Here is a 25,994-nt window from a genome sequence, read left to right on the forward strand (position 1 = left end):
GGCATGTGAATCAGAATTTTATGCTCAAATTTTTCAACTAAAATTTGGGTCTGGAACCATAATTTTATTGTCTTTTAATTAGCACCAGTATCGGGCCATATCATTCTTTTGCATCATTGAGTGATATTTAACTGATTACTAGGTTTGATAAAATGAGTGAATGCCATCTTGGTGCAAGTTGTAATTCCTATGTTTGATAATTATATTATTTGTTTAATAGCTTCAAGAAAATCATTATAATTTTTAAAACATTATCCTAAGTCGAATTCAAGTTATTTAATTCTTTTCAGTTTTTAATGAAACATCAAGTTATCTATTTACCATGTATAGTATCTAAAAATTACAAAGGTTGTTCATTTATGTTGAAAATAATAAACTATGAATAACTTAGGTATATTGTGATGACAAAACAAAAAAAATGAGTATGAAACAGTCCAGAATCATAATGGCTAAGCAGTGAAATTGACACATTATTTTGGAAGATAAGGATATCATCGCAAACTTTAATCTCATCATACGTAACAAGAGTCCTAATGAAATCTGAAAATGATAACTGGGATTCTAATTGTTTATAATATGCCACTTACAGTATTAATTTCATACATAGTACATTTTTATTTGCTCGAAAATTATTATAATTACATGTTATCATTATAAAATTCAGCTTATCATTTACCATTCAAATCATTTTAATTAAGGATATTTTAATGAATCATAATATCAGTGAAACAACAAATTTGTCTAAATACTAGTCACCACTCCAATCTTGAATAAACCAATGAAACACAGCTTAGGGTATGTGATTGAGAAGGTCCCAAATGCGAAAAGGGTTTCTTAGGGATCTGGTGGCTAAAATTATATGACTCAAAATAGAGATCAGAATGAATTAATTAGGATGGGAAATATAACTAACAGACTGAATTTATACAAATATATCTAGATCTTATTTGTATGAAGCAATCCTTCCACTAAATAAAGCACAAGTACATGTTATAGAGTTTTATATTGAATTGAGATTCAGCACTGATATTATCTTGGAGCTCATAGGAATGTTTTAGTTGGTCGATTAGCCATCATTTTGGTGTACGGGGCATTGAATGCAGGCATCAAATTAATGGATGAGATATTTATGTCGCAAGTACTTCTCAAGGGAAATGCAGGGTGCAGTCTTCTTAAATGTGTAATCAAAACACACTTATTCAGCTTAAATTTCAAGACGCCTAATTCTTCAACTTTCATCACTGTGATACATTTAATCTAAATATGTTTCTAAGTTTCTTTCTCTTCATGTTGAAAGATATCATGTCCAAGCACCACAGTAGTTTGTGGAAGGTTTGTTTTTTAGTTGAAATGAAGAGAATATTATCATAAATGGATTACAAATTCAGGGTTTGCCACTGCAACCTGATGCCTTGCCTCCCTAAAACTACAAAATAACCTAGGAAAATATCACAGTGAGCTGTAGATCTAGCAACATAGCAACCATGTGACAACTACTTAATGATATAACTCACAAGGAATCTGATTTGTCTTATCAGACGATGTCATACATATTCATAATCAGCCTATAAAAGATCTATCATCATGTCTCTATCTATATTTTAAGTAATCCATCTTCATATTGCTATATCTATCCATTCATTTTAACATATTTCCGCATAACAGTAACCTTCTCTCTCCATCAATTTAGCAAAGAATCTCTCTGCAGGGGTCCAAGGATTGTCCCTTCACAATTTGGTGGAGAAGAGATCAGAAGCAGGCTGATCAGAAAAACTAAGGGAGCAGCAAAATGTAAGACCAGGTAGATAGTACGGCTATCCTCGCTACGATAGTTATTCACCTTCTTATGGGAAAAGAACACAGCCCAAGTCAAGAGTCAAGTTTGATAGAGCCCTCATTGTTGACACTGGGGACTAGCTTGTCACCATTACGGCGCAGAGCCAAGAGCAAGTCAGCTCGGTCAGCGGGCTTGGCATTCTCCTCAGCATGGGCCCGAGCCAGAGACTCATAATTGGTCGCTGATTCAGCAATGAAGGCCATTTCCTCCTCACTCAGGTTCCGTAGAAACCTTGCCGGGTTCCCTCCCCAGACCTGCACATCCACAGTCCCCATTGTTCCTTTGAATGTACAGACTGGATGGATGGATATTCTATATGAGTATACTGACAACTGTACTGACAGATTTGTGAGTTTATGGATGGATAAAAACACATATGGGTATGTTTATAGATGATAGATGAGTATACAGATGGATGAATGGATTGTTGGATATATGGACATATGGATGAAAGGATGAATAGATGAATACATGCTATGTATGTATGAATGGAAATAAGGATGGACAGGTATTATGCATGGATAAATGTATGGGGTATATGGGCATCTGGATTGACGGATATATGGGTAGGTGGGCGGATGCATGGATGGATGGATACGAGTATAAGGCTGGATACATGGGTATATCAGTGTACATATTGATGTATACATGAGTATACAGATAGATGAATAGAGTTTTTTCTTAAAAAAAAGATGAATGGATCGTTGGATTGGACGTGTGGATGAAAGGATGGACAGATGGATGGATGGGTGGATGTATGGGTGGACAGGTATTATTCATGGATAGATGCACAAGATGCAAGGCTACATGGGCATATGGACTGACAGATATATGGGTACGTGGACGGATGCATGATTTGATATATGGGTGTAAGGATGGACAGATGAGCGCATGGATGAACGAATACATTGGTAAATTGATGGCTGGATATGTAACTATATGGATGAATGTAAAGATGGATGCATGAGTATTTGGACAGATGGATATAATGTTCTCTCTAGAGATAGGTGACCTCGCCAGAAGGGACCCTTGTATTCTGTCTGACAAGAGCTCCGGCAGCAACCATGCCCTTGGTCTCCACAACGACACCGTCCAGAAGAGTTGCCCCCATCCCTACAAAAGCCTCATCTTCCACTGTACAACCTTGCAACACAGCGCTGTGTCCTGATATGATTGTTATGTTACTCAATGAGAGAGAAAAAACATAGATAAAATAGACAGGTTGGCAGATGACAAGATAGAAGACATGAAACATAGTTTCAGACGATAAAAAAATACTGACATGAAAGGATAGAAATTAGATATATCTACAGATAAACAAGCGATACAGAAGTAGAGATCGATAGAGAGGGAGAAAAATAGAAAGACATGCAAAAAGAGAGAATGAAAGAGAAGCAGGTACAGAGATGTAGATTAGAACTCAGTAAACAGGTGAGAAACAGATATATGGATAGATAAAAATAGAGACGGAGAAAGAGAAGACAGAAAAGAAGTTGATCTACAAATAAATAACGGAGAATCAAAGGTAAGTAAAGATAGCGAAAGAGAAAAAATAGATGGACAGATAGATAAATGAATAGATAAGATGCTTATGGAGAGAAGGGACTTGCAGACTAAATATAATAACAGACACATCAACTGATAGATGAATGGATAGACAAATGGACGGATCAACAGTATATCAATAAGTAGATAAACGGACAGAGAGAAAAATATAAGCAGTCGACTGTGCCAAATGAGGGTATAGGACAAGGAGAGGAGTGAAGTAGAAGCATACCGATGGTAACATTGTCCCCGATTAGCGTAGGGGAGACCTTGCCGACAAGGTTCGACTTTGCCACATGGACAAGGCAATTGTCTTGTATGTTTGTCCTGGATCCAATTGAGATGCTATTTACGTCGCCTGAAATTGATGGTGTACATCATGTCCACTGTTAAAATATATTTCTAATAGAATAATGCACAAATGACCAAGTAAAAGGAAGATGAACCAAAGTGTTTGAGAAATCAAATCCACAGTGATGATAGGATTGAAAATCAGAGGTAAGATTCTGAACAAAAGTCATTTAACCACATATATATATATATATATACATATCCCTCCGTGTAATTTTACTAAGAATTCCCTACTATATGTCCATTTACACTCAAATGGATAAGGAACCCCTAGTGTAAGAGAGTTGGGTTTACATTGTTAAACTTTGCTGGACTCCAAGGGCAGCAGGACTATTCCAACCACTGTGCACTATCTACAGTCTTCTCTCTCTCTCCCTCTGTGAGTTCTGCCCTCCTAGAGCGCCACCGACCAGCTCTCCTGAAATTAGGGCTTGCAGTGGGAACATCGTACTGGTTTAAGTACCAGTGTTTACAAGATCAGCCAATGGCCCGCATGATGGAATGAGTAACTTAAACAAACTGGACAATGGGCCCACAAAATATAAGTATCTTAATCCCATGTGGGAATAAGTAACATAAGTCATTCTGTGTCGGCTACTCATCATATAGACAAAAGAAAAGAAAGACAGGGTCTGCAGGCCACTTATACTACTGGACACATGTTTACGAAAGCAAAAAGGAGAAATAACTAACAGCCAGCATATACTACTCTATCTTCCACTTCCAATCCTCCACTAGTGGACTCCTGCAAGATATCAGAGCCGTATGGCTAGCAATACTCTCATCCCTTGTGTCACCATCGCCTCTGCCACTTTTGTTCCCTCTGTCCATCACACGGCGTTGTCATCTGCATCGGCAGCTTCCTCTTGGTGGCCTCGACTTTACAGCGGCTTGTGCTCTCTCTTGATGGTTGCATCGTCTTTCCAGCACACATCAGTGTATTGCCACATCAGTATTTCTGTGCTACTTCATTACTTCTTCCGCGGTGGCAGCTTCCTTAGTGGCTTTATCCTCCTTCCCTCCAGAGCTCTCCAACACCTTTCCAGCACACATCAGTGTATTGCCACATCAGCATTTCAGTGCTACTTCATCACTTCTTCCGCGATGGCAGCTTTCTTCAGCAGCGGCTTTATCAGCGTTCCCCCCGGATCTCTCCGGCACCTTCCTGATCCTCTATATGTGTCTTTGCAGTGCTTTCGTGGTGACCCCATGGTGCCTTTTGATGCGCCTTTGAGACGCTTGTCTGCTACCTTGCCAAATTTTCATTGACATTGCCGTTGCATTTTTATGTACCTTTCTTGCGATCTAGCAGTGTGCCTGTGGCAGTTGCATGTGTTTGCAGAGCTTTCAAGCCCCTGCATGACATTCTAAGGCATCCCTGCCTTCCTCACTGCATAAGATAGCTGTTCTTCTCTGGTGACACCTACTACAGATCAATCACTTCATCTTCCACTGATCCTCATATGGCATCCCTTCATTATCGGGGTCCCTACTTCATCGGCAGTTATAGACTATGGAGACAGAATGAAATGATGATGGATCATTTTTAGGGTATCTTTATCTGTCTATTTAAGGCAGACAGAATGAAATGATGGGTCATTTTTAGGGTTTATTTCAAGCGCCTAGAGCAGCAGGGTCCACTTGCCCAGCCATAACTGTCTCCCTGATACATCCAAAGATCAACAGGGAAACTCTCCATTGTGTTCCATGTGAGTATCATTTTCTGTTTCCCTATCTGTGTTTTACCTCCAAGCGTTGACTTTGTTATCCACTCTTCAGCATGCGCGGGAGTGCAGGAGATAGGGGCCATTGCATAATTTGTACTGTGGGTTCTGATAGCAACCCACTTCAGAAGGTAAGCCCAATTCCTGAAAGAGAATAATGCTGATATTTTCAGACCCTCAACATGAGTCAAAGAGATCAAGACAGGAACAGTAAGAATGGAGGAGAGGTGTGCAAGAGAAAGATGGAAATAGAGATAGGGAGTGAACATCCAGAAGGTAGCCACAGGTGAGCCTCCTACATCCAAGGATTCTGGAGTCATCAATCCCTTCCTCGACGAATTCTCTCATGCCCTCACTCCTTTCTAGGCAGACGTCTTATGGGTCTCCCATAATATGCCCATGTGGGCATCACTTCTTACTACGGACCTTTCCACACCAGCAAAATTGGGGTATAGCATCACTCCCTCAGCAAGACTGACCTGGTCCTAGTGGAAAATGGGAAACCCGAGTGCTAGTTCTGTAGCAGACTCCCATGTGTCGCCGATAGGCAAGTGCCACAATTTGGGAGGACATAGTTGAAGAGAAGGTATGAGACGGAAAGAGAAGATACCCAAGTGGTAACCACAAGCCTCCGTCAGACAAGGGGCTCTAGAGTCCTCGCTCCATTTCTTAATAGCTTCTCATGTGCCCTTGGCAATTTGTCAGACGGCTTCTTATGGCCCTCCCGCACTAGGCCCACATGGGCCTCACTCCTATGGGTTTTCTTTCTGCCCCAACCCAAGTAGGCTCCCTCAGGTACACTGACGTGGTCTTCCAAGTGCTAAGTGGGAAACCTATGCACCACCTCACTAGTAGACTCCCGCATAGTGTTGCATGCAAATGCCACCATTTGATCCAAACAGGTAGATCAGAGGTGGAGTGAGGGTATGACAGAGAGATGATACCCATAACCGAACCACGAGCTTCCTTCAGACAAGGGTTCTAATCATGCCTTTCCTTCCTCATTCCTTTCCTCAACAGTTTCTCATACGCCTTTTGCCCTTTTCTTTGCTGGCATCAAATTGGCCTTCACACTTAATACATGTTTCCATGGTGATAAGGTGTCAGCGCAGATGACTACACTTGCTGAGGAATGGGGTGATTCCTACGCCCTCTATTACTCTCCTTTAGCTTCTGCTGTCAGCAGCTCTCCTTTTTGACACATGACCATCTTTGGCCTCTTCACTGCTGCTTGGCCATCCTTTCTACTCTGAAACTGATGTTCGCTCATTAATTTCATGGATGACCTGTGGACTAGTTTGTTTGTGAGCCATTTCATTTGGAAAAACATACTCAATGTACCCCCTTTCTGATCCTTCTTGACGCTCGTCTTCTCCTTTCTCTCATTCACTGTGATATATGGTGTCCTGCCCTTGTCCCTAGCACATTGGGTTCCTGATGGACGGCACTATCTGTTGATTCGACTCTCTTCACGTGGGCTTATATCTTAAAATACAAGTCTAATCTTAGCCAAACATTCATTTTCTTCTATGACTTTATCCAAAATCAGTTTGCCACATTCCCTAAATGCTTCTGGTCCAATAATGACCATGATTACATTAACTACACTGTTTCCATGTTCTTAACTTCTCATGACATCATTCATGAAGCATGTTGTCCATACACTCCTCAACTGAACGGTCTTGATGAAGGCATGTTTTGTCACATCTATGATACCTTCACATGAGCATGCCCAAATATTTCTGGGGTGAGGTCTCCCTCACAGCAGTCCACCTCACCAATGGCCATCCCTCTTACGTCCTATCATGTATCTGTCAAACTCTTGGCTGATCAGCGAAGATAGGAGGCAGGGTGACAGAAAGAGCCCCCCCCTTATATTCACAGCCAGGAATAAAACCCCAGAGAATTCAGTAGGAACATTCACTGCCATGCACATTCTACTAGAGGCAGATAGACTATTACGCTTTTACATAGAACCCCCTTATATGTCCGGGAGTGACATTCAACCATGCAGTTTAACACCCCCCCTCAAGATGGTAATTATGTACTTCATGGCCAGCTTGGAGGTTGAGAACAGGGTAGAGAAAAATGTCCTGGTGGCATGGCAACTCCAATGGAATGGCAGCAATGTTGATGTGGCAGTGGTTGCAGCTACTGCACTGCTTGCTGATTTGGCCCTCATGACAATGCCCTGCGACTGTGATCAACACCGTCTGCACCATCCAGCATCAACACAAACGCCATCATCAACATCGTCACAAACAGTTGGAGTGAACAGTCCTTGATTGTTGTGTCCTTCCAATGTCCTCCGCTGTTCATTAAGGGTCCTGCCACAGTCCATCCGCTGTCCTCCCACGGTCTTGTTGCAATCTTGCTGCAGTCTGACTCACTGCCAACACCTGGTCAATGTCAAGTAATCACGTGGTCAACACTTGGTCCAGACTGAGATCTTCTGCCATGGTCATCACCTGCAGTCTACCTGTGGTCAACATTTGCAGCCAACGCCGAGGTCAACGGCATGGTCTTCCTGCAGCAGTCCATGTCCCGATTCTTCCATGGACCATCTGTGGTCTTTCCATATTCTCTAACGAGTCATGCTGAGTTGCATGGGTCTGTGTCAGGCTTTCCCGGGTTGACCTGAGATGCCTGGATCTGTACCAGGCCCTCCCTGGTCGGTGGTGTCTTCGAGGACTCCTCTTGTTCTCTCTTGGGTTGTCCCAAGTGACTTCCGTGCCATCACCGGTGTCCTCTGGGCCATCACCAATGTTGTCTGTGCCGTCACTGCGCATCTTCTGTGCTGTCATTGGCGCACTCCATGTCGTCTCTGGTGCACTCTGCGCCCTCACAGGTGTACTCTATGCCATCATCAGGGGTTTTGTTCTCAGACACTACCTAGCTGATGACTCACATCAGGCTGGAGCTGCCTGGTGTCTGCTCCCCTGACCCTGGCACAGGGTTGGATACTGGCCGATGCTGTGTTATTGTTGGCTGCTGATGAGGCTGCCTTTGGGGTGGCCGAGAAACCGTCATATTGCTGGTGATTCTGCTGTCAACCTTACTTCCCGATCGAGGAACCTGTACGCTGTGGTTATTTGACATCACATTTGGACCGACATCTTTGAGCTGATGTGGGGTGACATCAAATTCCTGCCATCAGATATTATTTCAATCAGAACTACTCTTTACTTTGATGAACTTGGCAGAAAGGAAGATAAACCTGTGGCGATATGGTGAGGTTTGTACTGCAGGCGGAGGGAGGTACACTGATCATCGACGACAAAGTTCTAGGCCACCTGGGCAAGGGCGTTCTAGGGTACCCAAACTTCTTAATTGCCTCCACAAGGGGGCAGGAAGGGCTGCATGTTCAAATCGAAGTCCAGGGTAGTAAGGACAAACCTCTCCCCCAGCAAGATGAGCTTTGTCTGCTCAAAGTGTTTGCCCAACCGATATCCGTCCGTCATCAGGTATCGGACAACCGATATCTGATATCCGGGAAAAAATGAGACGGTGTTGGATATCGGATATCGGATATTGGTCGATATCCATCTAGAAGGGGTTAGACGGATATCGGTATCAGATATTGGAGGGGTGAGGACGAGGCGGATACCGGATACCGGATATCGGTTTTCCGATATCCGGATGTCGGAGACGAATACCGGATACCGGATATCGGTTTTCAATATCCGGATGTCGGAACCGGTATCCGGATATCGGAACCGGTATCGACCGATAAAAATAAACTTTATTTCACACACTACCTCTTAGTTTTAAACGCATAGTATAGTTCTTGATTTATGATCAATGCCCATTAATATATAGTGTGCAATTTTTTTTTCTTCCATATGGGATAACAGGATTCAAAGTTAATGTAAACTCTGAATCCCGTTATCCCACATGGGAGATATTAGAAAATTTTCTGTGTATAAATTAAATGAGGCCGTTATATTATTTAATTTTAAAATAATATTTATATCTATTATCGCTGCATTTAAAGAGCATCATATTTATAAATTAATTTATTAAATAATGGGTACGTCGTCCAATATATAGAGACAAACATTTCTATTTCCTTCCATATGGGATAAAGGGATTCCGAGTTTAACACAAAACCCGAACCCTATATCCCAAATGGAAGAAATTAAAAACCTGAGACTGAATATAATAAATGAGATGAATGACCAAGTAGAAAGCTATCTTGGTACACCCGTGTCCACGTCATCTGTGCGAAATGCTTGATAAGTTATAAATATAATTATTTTTATTGTAATTCGATGCGGATATCGGTTTTCGATATCCGCATCCGATATCCGATACTGGCATCTGTCCCCTTGAGACGGAGACGGATGCCAAATCGGGACGGATATCGGTATCGGATATCGACACTGTAGCAGCCGATATCCAATTCCGATATCCGATATCCGGTTATCAAAAAAAAACCGGATACCGGAAATTGCCTTTCCGGTATCCGGTACAGCATCCGTCCCGATACCGGCATCCGGTACCGGTATCGGGACGGGCAAACACTAGTCTGCTGCTCGTACACTTCCTTCTGCTTGATCATCTGTCTTGTCGAGATATCACAGATGAACTCTGTGAGGTCTTTCCATGTTAGCCTGGGTGAGATTTTGCTGATAAATGCCGTGCTAGCTTGGTCCTTCCATAAGGCCTCACTCAGAGGACATAAGGCTTATTTATGCTTCTTCCTTTTCCCCTGGGAGCAAGTAATAAAAACCTAGAAAATTCAGAAGGAACATTCACAGTCATTCGTGTTGTAACACTTTTACATAAAACCCCTTCACATGTCAAGGAGTGACATTTTAACCCTGAAGTTTAACTGTATCACCTCACTTTGATGCCCTGTACCGGATCTATCCCTTGATTTCATTGACAACCAACCATATTCCCCACATTTTTGGGTGCATCTGATATTCACCAGCTGTTACCCTTCTCAAGACAAGTTCGATGCTATAATGCGCTTCACTGTGTCATTGTTGGTTCAGTCATTTGACCATTAAGTATTTCCTCTAAATAGGGTTGCCCTCCCTTTAGGAGGGCAGCAAAGAAGAATGAAGCTAGATCCATGCATTTCTCCTCTTTGTCCCTCGTGATCGTCTCTACCTCACTGTGCCTTCAGGTGTCTCGTCCCGCCTGATCCCTGCCTCCTCCATTTGATTTCTCCTATAATCATACCTGTTCTACTCTCTGACCGCGGGACCTCTACTCAAATCCACTTCCTGAATATGAGCCTACATCAAGGTAAATATTAAAACCATTGCAGTTCCTTTTCTGGCTAATTGGACACTGATTCGAGTTGACATTCCTATTCTTAAGTAAGAGGATGAAAGACACTATTGCCATCATAACTTAATTGCCTTCCCCCAATTGTATCACTCATGAAGTACGTTGTGTGAATACTCACTAACAGGATGGGTAGTGTTGAATAGAGCTATCCATCTTAGTTATCTATCTTAGTTGCATTTCTTATTCCTTTTCTTTATTTTTCCATTTATAAGTAATGTAAATGGGTCACGTCTTATAAGTGGCCCATACCTGTGTTTAGTGGCCTGCATGACTTAAGTATGTGGGCCCCACGGACTCTGAGACTGGCTGGTATTAAATCCAGTGCGGAAGAAAGGTATGTGTGTCTTGTTTTCTTTATTCAAACCCTAGCCGCCAGGTTTTCTCTGCTCTCAGCAGAGAGAGGAGCATCAACAGGAGATGGAAGAAGGATCAGAGCAGTTTCAACAGGTAGAAACAAGAAAATTTGGAGATCGTTTGGAAAAAATTTCTGCCCTCTTTTCTCCACAACCAAGTGTAAAGCATAATGGGGTTAGGCTGTTCACACATCTATTTATCTTACCAATGATATCAGTGACCCAGATTTCTAAATTCAAAAGCTAGACTGCATCAATAATCTCTTGCTTCCATTAGGTAAGTAGAAAGTGAATTCTGTTATCTTTGCCTGGGATACGCAAAGGACGTGATACGATCCGTGGCCGGGTCTATGAACGTCGTGCACGGCCAGACACCAAGAGGGAGACCCGGCCCAATAGAGCCCAACATCGCATCCTTAAGAGCGGCCTCTTTGGATGACAGAGGCACCTTTGATCAATCGTAAGTCGTCTCTACGAATATTCTGAGGTCTAACTCCTAGCTTACATCTCTCTCTACGTTGCAGAAGGCCACCCCTGCAACGAGGATGCAACTAGGAGCCTGAGGCGTGCATCACCCCGTCTCTCCCCCCTCTCTCTCCCTTTCCCATCTCTGGACACCCTTCCCTCCTTCCAACACTCGACGTGCCTACTCTGTCGACCTCTTCTTCCAACTTCTTTTCCCTAGTGTTCTCTTGAGAAACCGTGGATCTGTTATTAGCAAGTTCAAGTTCGTGTTCTCATTGAGTAATTACAACGGAGTCGTAACAGGACGAGTCTCAAGATACTGAAAAACTTGATTCTGATCACCAGACAGAGCACCATTAAAGCCCAGAGAACTTCACCTTCAAAAATCTCTCTTTCTTCCAATTTTGCCTTAATGTCACATCATGTAATGGAACTCGCATGCCTTTATCGTCATGCAATACAGACAATTGGCCCTGGATCAGTACTCACGTCAAGTAACAGGCAGCTGCCTCCCAAGGTGATTTGTGAAAATGGAAGAAATTTCCACTCAAAGAGATCCTCTAGCATGGAGTTTGGATCTCTACATAGAGGCCAACAAGAAGGCTCATGGGAAGAGGTTAAACTTGATGTCTACAAGACTGAATAAAAATTCGAATTAAATTTTACACAAAAAACGATTTTTTTTTTTGAAAAGTGATTTAAGGTGGTCACCCAACAAAGTGGTAACCACCCGGAGTTACATGTGGAGATAGTTAAAGCTCTCCTCCCCACCTGGCCAACCCCTCTCTTAACTGATTACCCCTCTAGAGAACCAGCATGCCATGAGGCCCTCGACCTCGTGGGCTAGCTCTTCCTTGGAAACCTTGCCCCCCCTAAATACCACCTCATTTCGGTGTAGCCATATCGCCCAGAGAACTGTCAACGCTCAACATAAAAAACGATAATAACAATTGTTAATTTTTTTTGAATGAATAAATATTGTTAATAGTATGAAAGCCCTTCAAAGACTTAGTAAAACCAAGAAAGCAGGTCTAAACAGCACAAGCTGTAAGATAGATCGTTTCTATAAAGTCAACATCAACGCACAACTGAAGATAAGTAAAATCACAAGAGAAAGAATACCAGAAGATAAAATATGAATGAGAACCGTATACATTTTTTTTGAAAGAGAGAAAGGTATACATTATGCAGATGACAAAATTAATAAAAAAAATCTATTTCGATCAGAATCAAAGTTTCCATTTACTAAGAAGCAAGCGGCACAATATTTCCTGCAATTTCCTCAAACATATGCCTTCGTAGCTTTGGATCGAGATTGGGCTGTTTTCTTCACAAAATTGCAAACCAATAGTGTGGTTTTATCCATTTGATCTACAATTCTGAAGGCTAACGGAAAAAAATGTAAGAGGAAACATCGATAAGATACATCCAAACTACAGGGGCATACTAGAAAAGATAGGTACATGGGTTGATGGCACTATTAACCGGATGGAGAAGAATAGTTATGCACTGATGAAAATTGTGTCAATCTAAAGAAACAATGGCCTACCTCTCAAAACACAGCCATACCATATTGATGACCCTTCCCCAACATGTACATCACCAATCATGGATGCACTTGGGGCAACAAAAGCAGTTTTGTCAACCCTGGGTACCTTTTCAAAAACGTTCATAAGCGTCCGATGCCTTGACACTGAGAAATGAAGCATAAGAATTATTCAAAACAAGGCAAAAGCAAACGTTTCAATATTATTAATTCAAATACTCCAAAGCTATAATTTTTTAAGATAACTCCAAAAAAGATAATGCATGAAATGAAGCACAGAAAAGAGCTATCCAGAGAAAAGATAGTATCCATCAGAGACAGCAATGCATAATCACAGAAGGCCTGGACAGTGATATGCGACGTTTCTTTTCCAAGAACTACCCAAGAAGGAAAAGAAGACTCGACCAATGAGAAGACTTCTGAGGCTATACATAATGCTCAAGCAAGGAGGGAGGAGAGCATGCAATAATTTTCTTCAAAAACCAGTTGCAGACTGCACCTGGAGGCTGGGGAGCAGGAGTAGGTTTGCGATCCAGAAGGGGGGAAGCTCGACCATCGAGATCCCAAAACTTCCACTATCTCTATCTTTTTTTTTCTCTCTCTCCTCCCTACGAGTTGCTTCCCTGTTCACCATCCATCGTAACTGGATATTTTGACATTTTCCAAATCTTCCTATTTGGAACGACATTGATTTTCAAGATCAACATCAGATAATCAATGCAGCAAAATTCTCTTGTATAAACATTTACCTGTGACAGAAGCTTCGGATACAAACTCTAAAAAACCAATTTCAAAAGTTCAAAATCTGGCTTGGATCCACGTCCAAGGGTGTCCTCCAATCAGCATCCAAGCACCTAAAATGCACATAAATAATCATGAATGGACCTTCCCCTTGCCCGCCTTTCTTTGGCCCAAGATGCCTGTCATAGTGGTGTTAATGGAGCTTCCTTAGTGGGCCTTTAGACTAGAGCCAGCTGTCTTGATTTGGGCCTCCATTCTTGGCCCAAATTTTTTCTTCTAATTTTCCATGTAGAAAAGCATTCAACACATCAAGTTGATGTATCTTCCAGTGATTAACAATAGCAATTGAGAGTAACAATCGAATAGTGGTATGCTTAATCACAGGACTAAACGTTTCAAAGTATAGTCAAAACCTTCCTGCTGATTAAGAGAACTGTCAATCGGAGACAAGAAAATTAAAAACCAGATTATCGTGTCTGACAAAGCAACGTTTTTTGTGATCTAACTCCTGTGTCTGACAAACTTCATGGACATGCTACGTGATTTGGTGCGACAAGTAGATGTTGGTAAACGTGAATCCTTGATTGGATGGGCCAGGGTAAACAAAAAATACAGAAGACTGAAGTCTAAGACATTGGAAAAATTATGTCCAGAAAGTGAAGCTAGGATAGATACATAATTATACTCGGACAGGTTTAAGGGTTGAAAGATGGCACTACCACTACTTTCACTGTTCATTTCGGATAGAAAAATTATTTAAGATGGAAACAATAATTTTAATTTGGCTAGCTAACTCAGTCGCCTATTTTTCAATATTCTTTTTCATTATAACTGAGACTAATGTTAACTAACCATCCTAGATAATTTAGCTCAATTCAAACCAATTATGTAAGCAACCAACAAATTTCTCCAACGCATTCTGCACGTTTAAAACAGTTGTAATGTTTTGAGAACGAAGTTAACATGCCAGCATCCCCGAAACTTAAACTTTGCAGATCAAAAGAAATAAAACAAAAGAAAGCACCGCTGACAGACCATCCGCGGAGAAAATGATGGCACTGAAATGCGAAAGCTGCTAGATCCACGCATTATACCATTGCAACGAAAGCAACAACGAAAACATGTGAATCAAGGACTGATCATTCCTACGAAACTATTACGATTAAAGAAGCCGAAGACTGGCGAGAAAAGATAGTGGCAGTAAACTTTTGTTCTGCGAAGTTAAAGCCAACTCCAACACGAATCGCCTCGAACGATGTCATCGAGTGAATGTTGCAATAATCCGCTCAGACGGATTATGAAATGGAAGAAAACGGTGTACAAGGAGTAGGTCAAAGCTGATCCTTACGCTGTTCCTGGAAATAGTAGTTGCCCTGGAGGCGGCACCCGAGCCGGTCCAGCGCCTGCCCCGTCTCGCGGATCCAAAACCCTACCGTGTAGATCGCCTTCCCCATGGTTCCCATCCTTTCCCCTTAATTCTTCTCTCGCCCGGAAATAGCAAATCCTCCTTCGAACCTTGAACCAGCCCCCTTACTAGCTTCTACGCAAGGCCTCAAGCTAACTCCAAGGAAGGGAGAGGGAGAGAGAGACAGAGAGAGAGGGAAGCCGTCAACGTTGACGGGGATCAGAGGGACGGAAGACTCGTCATCGTCACGATCCGGGACATGGACGATGGACGGGACGGGACTGGACGAAGATCGTCCCGTCAGACCTCCGGAGTCAGTCCAGAGGCGCGGAAGGGAAGGTTTTTTCGTCCGAGACCTCCGGACGGGACGGTTTTTTCATCCGAGTGGACGAAAACCGTCCCGTCCGTTCGTTTTGAGATGAATTTCCATCCCGGTTTTCATCCAACTTCTTGGACTGGACGATTTTTTTCTTCCTTGGATAAAAAACATCCCGTCCACATCCCTGCACTGTAGAAGTAGATGACTTCGTCAGCTTTAGTTATTCAAGGATGACGATAAAGTTGACTATACGAGTCGTAATTTCGCTTAAGGTTTGACGGTCCCAGTCTAGTTAGGGTTTGTAGCAAAACCTAAACCTTACTAAACTTCAGTCGTGTTCATGTCAGTTCTTGTTCGGTCTCGATCCTCTCAGGAACGGTCCCGGTCTGGTCATGTTGACTAGTTAATGTCAAAGTCAAAGTAGAAAATTTATGTGTATAGTAATGTTAAATCTCCTCTACATAAAATAGGTGCCTACTGATGTTGAAATGTATGGAGTCTACACTGAGCTCAATATAAACCTCTCTGTTGAGTTGTATTTGATACTTTCAGAATTTTATAAAAAATATTCAATAAATATCAAATAATATACTTTCGGTTCCAGTCTGGTTTGACCCTCAGACCTGAACCTGTTTGATTAACCGGTCCACCCTCAAATAGAGGACCTACTGTCCCTGATCAATCAGTTAATCTGGTCCTCAGTCCTAAATGCCCAACCCTAATTGTGCTCCTTCCGCTGATGAGAAATGATGATGAATCAAAAACTCGATCAGTCATTGTCATTGATGGCGATGGATGACGATTTCAGATCAAGCAAGATGAGGATTGGTTATCGTCCACAACCAAAAAGGTTTTTTACACATCTAAGAAAGATTTCAGATAATGCCAGACAGAATACGAACGCAAACATGATTGAACAGATGACAAGGGGCGAAGGGCGAGAGCATGATGTCAATTTCATCATGTCTCCAGTCCTTTCATGTATCCCAGGTTTTTTATATAATCAGTCATGTTTTCATCACCCGTCACTAGACTACTCGTCCCCTTATTACCAGATGGTGTTCCTATCCCAGGGAATAAAATGACATACAAACAATTTACTTTTTTAGAGGTGTCTTTGGTCATCTTCACCAATTTTTCGTCACTTCATCCATCGCCGTCACAGCCTTCTAACATCATCCATTACCATCACTCCATCAATTACCCATCCAGTTGCAGTGCCCAATGACGTGACAGATGATAATTTCCCGTTTCCCAGCTATAGTTCGGGATCGCTCAGAGGTGGACGACGGACAGGACGGGACAGAGATTGTCCGGTTTGACGTCCTGAATCAGTGCAGGGATGCGGACGGGATGGACGGAAACTTGTCCCGAGAGTAACGGACGAGACAGTTTTTTCGTCCGAGAGGACGAAAACCGTCCCATCAATTAGTCTCGGGACAATTTTCCGTCCCAATTTCGTCCAACCTCGCGGACGGGACATTCTTTTCGTTCTGGGCTGAAAAAACCGTCCCATCCAAGTCCCTGCACTATATTCCCAGTGCGAAGTGTCCAAAAAAATTAGACATCTTTTGGTTCAAAAAGTATTTAATTTTTGCACAAATTGTGAGAAAATTGCAGGAAATCTCCCAATTTGTTGATACTGTGCAAGTCCGTGTGATAGAGGGAGAGAAGACCGATCGAGACAGAAAAATAAATAAATATGGGCCGAACTGGGGGAGAATAAGCTCATCGCGCAGATAAACGTTTAAACGAAGGTCAGCTCTACGGGACTATACAAGTAAATAATTTAAACTTAGCTTGAATATTTGGTTGGGTAAGGTAGAAGCTTGACGCCCTTTCCAAGAAACTTCTTCGCGGAGTCGAGGAGATCCGCGAACGACATACAATCTACCGCGATTGCTCTTCCGCTCCTCCTTGGATCGTGGATTTGCCTAGGGTTCTTCGCAGATCTATCAAATGGAGACGGGTTCATCAGGTTTGGGCGACGGGGCAGGGCCTGCCGCTCCCCTCGTGAAGTGGGGTAGAGATCTCTCCAGAGCGTTTCAGTACTACCTCGACCGCTCGACCCCGCACACCCTCGGAAGATGGCTGGGGACTGTCGCCGTCTTCATGGCGTATGCTCTGAGGGTGTTCTATCTGCAGGGATTCTACATCGTCACCTACGGTCTTGGGATCTACATTATAAACCTACTAATCGGATTTCTTTCGCCGCTGGTTGATCCCGAGACGGAGGTGCATGGAGATGGGCCTTCTTTGCCCACGCGCGGTTCCGACGAGTTCAAGCCCTTCATGCGCAGGCTTCCCGAGTTCAAGTTCTGGTAAATTAAAGCTCGCACGATTGATTCTTTACTTAATCTGCGCTTCTTTCCGTGTTTTCTGATATCTTGCCTGAATTTCTATTTGGCTTTCAACTTTTTCCAACTCTTGAATTGATTTTCTTGGCAAATGGTTTCTTGTCCTGAAAGATGCACGATTTATGTGTCTCGTTCATGGTGTGTTGCCACTGGTGAGAGCTAGGGTAGAGTCTATTGTTGTTCGGTATGAAGAATATTGAATTTGACGGAGAGAGTGGTTCATGAAGGAACATAACTTTCGATGTAACAATGAAAATGAAGTCTATGTTTTAAGCCCCTACTAAGGGGCTTTTCATGGCAAGAAGAAACGCCCGCAATAGATAGTAGTTCTTTTCACTCAGCTATAAAGATGGCACCCTTTTAAGGCAGTGTGTGGACGAGACCCTCCTCCCCTTCTATGTTTTGGCAGCCCTCCTACGGTTTCCCAGCTTCCCACTTGAAAAAAGGAATCCCCCCCGGCCTTTCTCCTGCTTCTGATTATTTATAGGGTCTCTGCAGTTGAGCTCCCATGTGTGAGATCCTGCATGTGGTCCACCTATTGGACTCTCTTATTGGTACGCGGTGATATATCTTAAAAAAGAACATATCAATACTCCCCCCTGGACTTGTACCTTGTCCTCATGTTTGCAGTTGGGAAATGCTTTGCGTAGACGTTCCAACGATTCCAGGTGTCATCAACCTCAAAAAAAACGCTTCTAATGAATTTATACCTCTGGTCCAGCTGATGTAGTTATCCTGTTGATGACGGCCTCGTGGTGCACCAGCCATTCCCAATCGTGCGTTAAGAAAAGAAGGAAGAGGTTGAATGTTAGAAAAACTCCCCATCTTCTTAAGCAATGAGGCTTGGAAAACAGGATGAATGTGGGTATGATCTGGGAGGTCTTGCTTGTAGGGCCCAAAGTACTTTGGACTGAGTTTCCCCGAAGGGTGCCTCGCTAGCAATTTCGTACGATAAGATCTTACGTTTAGTAGGATCGTATCATCTTCCAAGAACTGCTCATCCCATCGATGTTTATCTGCTTGCATTTTCGTAAGCATTAAAACCTGATAGATGCTTCTACCAAAAGATGAGAAATATTCCCGACTAAATCCAGTAACCAAGTATTCTATCAAATGTATGCTGATTCAAACATAATCAGAAATGGCCAACGAGTAAATCCAGAATAGTAGGGAAAGAAAAACACGAGAACACAATCATAATAATTGTTAGGTATGAAGAATAGTAGGGAAAGATTAGAGAACCTGGCCGGATCGGACGTTGGCTTCTCTCCCCGAGCTGGAGGATCTCTGCTCCCACCGAAAAGCGTAACAACCTCTGAAAAATGATTTGCGATCCTCTATTGACCTCCTTCCTCCTTTATTTATATGACTCAGGATCAGATCTTCAGTTAGGCGCCACACGTGCTGCTCCCGCGGCACGTGTGGAGTTCAAAGTCCCTTGTTGCCTCTTGGTTCTCTGATAAGTCCTGATGGAAACTCTATCAATACCTTGCCGAGGTGCAGGTTAAAAGTGTGTAAGATGTTGTCCCTTTCAGTCAAGAGTTTGTCTATTGAGTCAAATGGTGTGGCAGGGGATCCATAATGAAACAATGATGGGAGGTCTCGTCCACATAATGCCTTGAAAGGGGGCATTTTTATCCCTGAGTGATAGGAGGCGTTATAATTATATCCTGCCGAGTGAAGCTACCAATACCATTTTTTGGGATTCTCCAAGGTGAAGCCTCTTAGATAACACTCAAGTCCCCTGTCAGTGACTTCTGATTGGCCGTCAGTTTCAGGGTGGTACGAGGATTTACTCGTTGTGTTGAATGTTCTTCTTACCACTCTTGTATTGAATTTCAAAATTAAATCCCACTAGTTTCGCCAACCACATGTGATAATGTAAGGGAATTTCTTTTTGATCTGTAAGGAATTTCAAGCTACACTGATCAGTGCAAACATTTTTTTTGAAACATGAGATATTGTTTCCACCTTTGAAATGCTGTTAAGCCCCTAACTAGGCATCATACTCTGCCCAAAGGCCTGCGTGCTTATTGGGAGGGCGTGCTCGTGGGAGACTCGCGATCTGTAATGATTGAGAGTCCTATTTAGTGCTATGACGCACTAAGGATGGTGATGCCCAACCTGATTTTTCAGGCCATCGTCCCCGTAGTGTTGATGCACTGCGGATGGTGCGGGTGCCCGTTCGCGCTTGGGCAGGACAGATCAGGTGAACTCCAAGTGTGCTGGGCGCGCGGGCCGACAGGTGTGAGCGCCAACGCTTCTCGTGGGCATCCCAAGCGCCGCATGCGGGCGCGGGATGTGCAGGGAAGCAATGCCGCGGGGCAGCGCGCCGAGTTGTGCGGGAAGTTGGCAGAAGCCGCGTGGGCCTCGCGCGCATCGCGTGTGTGGGGCGCAGGGCGGGAGACATCCGGCCAGGAGACTAAGGCAGTGGCACACAGTGAGTGCTGAGGCGTCATGGGGGCCGCATCGCCTCGCGAGTAGTGCCAGGCGCGCAGAGCCCGGCTTGAGGCACCGAATGTGGCGGCGTCATGCAGTCTGCACACGATTGGTGTCAGCGCGGGTGCTGGTGGCATGTGTGATCGTCAAGGCAGGGGTGGCGTTTGTGATCGCCACGCCGGTGGCGCCCAGCGCCCAACCCGGGGGCACATGTGTAGAGACAGAGCTGGCAAGCGTGCGCGCCGGGAGCGGCGGGCCTCGAGGCGGGGAGGTGACACTGCCCTGGCGTGATGCACCTCGTCTTGTTACTTTGTATCATCCCTGGTCTTCCCCATGTAATGATCATGACTACGATGTAACTTTTTATTATATCAATGCAATGGCCCTATTCCTCGACGGGGCTGCACCCCCACACTCTCCTCTAACCCCTTCTATGGGATCTTAAGCTATTGCAAAAGACTTCCGCTGCAAGAGATCAAGGCTGCTCAGTGTTATGCTCCAAGCGCTGTGGCCGGCATTCGCCAAATTTGAGCGATTGACATAGCTCAGGATTTGACTGCGTGACAACTGCCCATACAACTACAATTCATTCCCTTTCAACCTGTCTGTTTCCACCACAAACAGTAAATCAAAATTTGGTAGTCTCAGCATAGGAGTGTTCGGTAGTGCTTGTTTTTGTGATTTAAAAGCTGTCTCTGCACAACAAGACCATTGGAAGGAGTTTTTATTTAGTAGAGCTGTCAATGGTTGTGCAATCACCGCATAGCTCCTTTCAAATCTGCAATTATACCCAGCTAAGCCCAGAAATCCTCTTTGTTGCTTTGCTGTAGTAGGTGTTTTCCAGCTTTTGATAGCTTCACCTTTGCGGGATCTGTGGATACTCCGGCGGCAGATATACCATGAGCCAAATACTATCTCTGTTGTCATCAGATTTGACATTTTTTGTGAATTGATATGAAAATGATTTCTTGAAAGCATTTTGAAGACGAGCGAAATGTTGTTCATGTTGCTGAACATCTTGACTATTAATCATAATATCAATAAAAAATAAAGCACAAAATTTCTGAGGTGCGGTTTAAAAACCGAATTCATCAGGGGTTGAAATGTTTGGCCGGTGCATTGGACAATCTGATGCACTTTGATTGTATAAATGAAAGATTACCCAATTCCAAATTCAAGAAACGCCGTAGATCACCAATGTTGGTTGATAAATTCGATCAATAGAAAGAATAAATGCGATTAGAATGACAACTGATGTGGAGATGCTCCTTCCTCCTTGACAGAGTTTCCCTCCTCTGGTTCAGCAGGCTGACTCCTGCAGCTCCAACCCCTCTGACAGACGTAACCATCTGTCTTCAAGATTCCAAAACCAAATTAGATGTCCTTCCACTCTCGATGTTATTTATAGGAGTTTTGTCCCCGTTAGTCAGCACATGCAGTCAACGGCCGCTGACCTGCCCTCTTCTTATTTCTTCTTTTATATTTCCTCGAAGTATGACTATCCAAATGGCATTTCCATGAATTCAAAGTGCCCTTGATGTATTTTAAAAGCTGACTTGTGGATATCTTTATGGTGCATCCTTATTTGATGATAAACGGACCATAGAGTTAACCTAGAAAGCACAGTCATGCCATGTAACTCTTCCAGCAATTTGTCTACTATGGGGATTGGACATCAGTTGGGTACTGTTCGGCAATTTAGAGCTTTAGAGTCAATATAAAGCCTGAACCATCCATCTTTCTTTTTGACTGATAGAGGGGGGCTAGAAAAACTGTTACTGGATGGCCTAATACTATTGGAGTCTTGCTGCTCTCGAGTCAGGTTTCCAAGAACATTCTTCTGTAAATGTGAATACTGGTATGGTCATATGTTAACTGGTTGAGATCCCCAACAAACGGATTTGGTGATTGCAATCCTGTGATGGTGGAAAGAACTCGGGTTTACAGAATGAAGGAAATCTTTTTTGGAGCCAATGAAGTCTAGAATCCAGAGTGAGAGAGTGTACCTCTACTGTAGTCTTCAAATGCTGCCTGTTAAGTCAATCTTTGTTCTCAATGGAGTTGACCAGTTGTGATGGACTTGTTCATTCTCAAATGAGGAATAACGTCCTCTGTTCAATTCCGGATCACCCTTTATCGTGATAATTTGATATTGCCACATTACCTTCAACATTAGGTGGTTGTAATTTCAGTGAAACTATCCCAGTGTCCTGAGCCATGGAACGCCAAGGATAACATCCACATTACCAAGTGTAAACGGAAGTAGATTCTGTTCAAATGAAAACCCTGGTAAAGTAATGGGAACAAAGCCCTAGCATGATATTAATGCAGTGGTAGGGACGGAAAGGAACACTTATTAGTGGGAACAATCTCTGGCAAATAAAGTTGTCTGTCACTCCGTCGTCCATTAATATCTTTACCTTGTGCGGATAAATGAACCCCCCATAATTTTCAAGAGCCATGTGATTGTAAGAGTGGCGATTTGGGAGCAATATTCAATGTCATGAATGCTCCGTCATACGGCGAGACCTCATCTAATTGCATGAGATCCTCTTCTGAGATTGGCAATTGTTCTTCTTCTTCCTCTTCCTGAAGCATATAGATGTGCACCCTATTCTGACATTTTTGCCCTGGCATGTACATTTCATTACAGCCTTTGTAAGAATTCCTCTGTAGATAAAGTGTGAGATCCTGCATGTGGTCCACCTATAGAGCCCCCTTAGCAGCACGATTGCGATACGTTTTAGAAAATAACATATCAGAAGTTCCCCCTGCTCTTTTCCGCTCACCATGGAATTTTCTACTGTAATGCTTGGGGAAGAAACGTTTTTTATCAGGTGCATGGTCAAATATTCTACTGGAAGCAAGTTCTTGGTCTCATACTTTTACTGGGTAGCATGAAACTGTGGCAGATTGAAAATTTTGATAGACCTTATATCATCTTTGCCCAATCTTGTGAGTTTAATCAAGAGTAAAGTAAATGACTTATCCACTTATTTGTCATAGTACTATTTACTTTTAATTTTATATTTTCCATTTACTTGAACAACCTTATTTCATAGCCTCCAAAGGCCTAGAGTATGATACACCCAGCTTGTGTCCCAAGAATTAACCAAAAATACTGATCCGTACTCAATATCCAAATCAGTCACAAATGTCCGGATGAAATTCGTTTTGTGAATGTAAGGCAATGAAGAGAAAGATAGATGAGGAACTGCCCTTGATGGACAAGTTTCCCTCCAGCCGCAGATGGTCCCTCCTCTGCTACGGCCTCCAGTGCGTCACTGCTCCTTCCCCATTCTGGTAGACTTCCAAGAAATGCATGATACATCTCCTGCGCGGGTTGCCTTATCTTCTAAACTGATTCACTCGTGCAAGCACTTGCACTTGTGTCTTGTAGGCATTTCTCTTTTTGGAAGTCCGGCGATACATTCTTGTAAAGAACATGTCATAGTACTTTGTGCATCATTACCATCAGAGGCTGGTAAAAGGGTCCATCTTTCACAAAAGTTCATTGTTCATTTATGTGATGTTTCATTTATTATAGTTACTGATTCTAGTCCCGAAGATAAATAATACTACATGATTGTATTTGTAGAAAGAGGGCGGAAAAGGATGTGTCATTAGTCAAAGACTTGAACAAGAGAGAAAAAGGAGGGAAGAAAAAAGTAACCATCTCAATTAGCTAGGTCGAAAAGTTGAGTATTTGTACATATAGGTTGTAGAGAAAAGTATGAAAGAAAAAATGAAGCAAAACTATAGGTAGGATAAATCCTAAGGGATTGTTCCATCAAAAATAGAATAACATGACGATCTGTTCCATCAAGTTCCCCAAGACTTCAGTAGTTCTGCACTGATCTTGAGTTAGTTGGTTGACCTTGGCGTCTTTAGGTGACATGTCGACTGTCTAAGGATTGGCTAACTCTATACGTTGATGCACTGCGCTTAGTTAATCATCGAAGGGCAGTAAATCCGAAGGGCATGCCCTAATTTTGGAACAGTCGCTTCATAAATGGAACTTGACCTGCTTCTTACTGACCTCCAATAAGACCTCGAATTCCCTTCCTCCCTCACAGAGAAGAGAAATGGGCCCAAGTCCCGTTGCAACGAATAGGTATAGTCTCTGTGTAGTGAAATGAATGTCACTTGGCACTCGAACATAAATTGTGCACTTAAAGAAGACTGCTTGACATTGAACATGGACTAGGTCGAAAAAAGGGGTCCGACAGGTGACTTTCGGTTACAAAAATCCAAAGAGAGGGTTATCAAAAAAAGAATAGGTAGGACGATTTGGTTTTTTATCCAAAGATAGGGTCCTAGGGTTTTCTTATGCCGATTTGGTTTACGACGATTTCTGGGGTCCTCTCAAATACCTCGCATATCTTTGCATGCACTGTAATTTTGAAAATATAAGATTATTATTATCTACGGTGGTGAATTTCTCTGTTTAATGTAGGTACGCTATGACAAAGGCGTTTGTAGTAGCATTTGTAATGACATTCTTCTCGGCTTTTGATGTGCCCGTGTTCTGGCCCATTCTGCTGTGCTACTGGATGGTCCTCTTCTTTCTCACGATGAAACGCCAGATCCTTCACATGATCAAATACAAGTACATCCCTCTCAACCTGGGAAAGCAGGTACATTCATCTGCGCTTAATTTCTTCCATCTTTCTCTCTCCCTCTCTAACTGGTCGGCCTTTTAGGATCAATCATTTAAGCAGATTACACTGACCCCATCAAATGCGCTGGCCCATTTGATTTGTGTTCCTTTTCCATCTTATATTTATCACTCCTCTCTCCAAGTTTGATTCATACTCGGACGGTGTTTGCGAAGGATGATAAAAATCATCATCATTATCTTCTGCCGTCTGAGTGACAGTGACGACTTCGTATTCGTCATCCTGTCACAGACTATGACTACTTCGTCAGTGTCTCTCATCGTCTGAGTGAGGTTAAGAAAAGGTTGATGATAAGACAAAATCGTCATCGTCAGCATGAAAGAATTCCGGATGTCCTTTTGAGCATAAAAAAAGGAGCTGAAAAATTTGTATGAAGCTTGAATAGTACAAGACTAAAGGGACAAGTCCATCTGTTTGTGAAAACAAAATTTTTGTTGACCCGGTCACCAAAATTCTGCAGAAGTACTCCGGAAAGAAGGCCAAGTCTGGGACCGACTGACAGATACTCCTTCCTCTCTCCTCATCCGATTCATCTTGCTAGAGGGCGGAGCAGAGAGAGGAGCCGAGATTTATCTCTCTATTGAATGGTATGTTGTGTGATCGTCTCCGGGGCTCTTTTTTTTTTTTTTTCTTTTCTTAGTTCTTCCATAACTCCCTCCACATTACAAGATTATCTCTACGTATTGCATTGATTTAATATCAGAAAGACTTCTGGTTGGTTGAGTGCTTAGTTCGACCATCCTTCTTGATTCTTTTTTTTATCATGTTCACCGTGGGACACTGTCATGAGAGTGTACCTCGTTATCACTGTTCAGCTGCCTCATCTCTCTTTCACCAAGCACTCTATATTACTCTCCATCTCTCTCTAGAGGTCAGATCAGGACGGATGAACCGACCAACTTTGACGCGAATGAAATTAAAAAATATAATCG

General features: G+C 42.9%; 2 protein-coding genes across 2 annotated transcripts; one reads left to right on the top strand and one right to left on the bottom strand.

Moving 5' to 3' along the window:
- Positions 1-1,779: 1,779 nt before the first annotated feature.
- On the bottom strand, positions 1,780-15,409 carry LOC144700862 (gamma carbonic anhydrase 1, mitochondrial-like). The gene is made up of 5 exons (XM_078572420.1): positions 15,212-15,409; positions 13,126-13,269; positions 3,615-3,740; positions 2,850-3,001; positions 1,780-2,091 (listed from the first exon to the last, which is right to left on the bottom strand). The coding sequence occupies exons 1-5, from the start codon at positions 15,324-15,326 to the stop codon at positions 1,870-1,872; spliced, it is 759 nt and encodes a 252-aa protein (XP_078428546.1). The 5' UTR covers positions 15,327-15,409; the 3' UTR covers positions 1,780-1,869.
- Positions 15,410-17,383: 1,974 nt separating this feature from the next.
- On the top strand, positions 17,384-25,792 carry LOC144700863 (protein RER1B-like). The gene is made up of 3 exons (XM_078572421.1): positions 17,384-17,908; positions 24,840-25,020; positions 25,523-25,792. Exons 1-3 carry the CDS (start codon positions 17,547-17,549, stop codon positions 25,559-25,561), a joined length of 582 nt encoding a protein of 193 aa, XP_078428547.1. The 5' UTR covers positions 17,384-17,546; the 3' UTR covers positions 25,562-25,792.
- The last annotated feature ends 202 nt before the right edge of the window (positions 25,793-25,994 follow it).

This window comes from Wolffia australiana, chromosome 3, assembly GCF_029677425.1.
Source record: "Wolffia australiana isolate 7733 chromosome 3, ASM2967742v1".
NCBI lineage: Eukaryota > Viridiplantae > Streptophyta > Magnoliopsida > Alismatales > Araceae > Wolffia > Wolffia australiana.

Bases quoted from the DNA above. Each gene is read 5' to 3' on its own strand.
- LOC144700862 (XM_078572420.1), bottom strand. From the start codon at position 15,326: ATGGGAACCATGGGGAAGGCGATCTACACGGTAGGGTTTTGGATCCGC. The intron at 3,002-3,614 runs GTATGCTTCTAC...CAATCATATCAG, and splicing joins CGGGGACAATGTTACCATCG to GACACAGCGCTGTGTTGCAA. The intron at 2,092-2,849 runs GTCACCTATCTC...GTGGATGTGCAG, and splicing joins CAAGGGTCCCTTCTGGCGAG to GTCTGGGGAGGGAACCCGGC.
- LOC144700863 (XM_078572421.1), top strand. From the start codon at position 17,547: ATGGAGACGGGTTCATCAGGTTTGGGCGACGGGGCAGGGCCTGCCGCT. The intron at 17,909-24,839 runs GTAAATTAAAGC...TGTTTAATGTAG, and splicing joins CTTCCCGAGTTCAAGTTCTG to GTACGCTATGACAAAGGCGT. The intron at 25,021-25,522 runs GTACATTCATCT...AAAATTCTGCAG, and splicing joins CTCTCAACCTGGGAAAGCAG to AAGTACTCCGGAAAGAAGGC.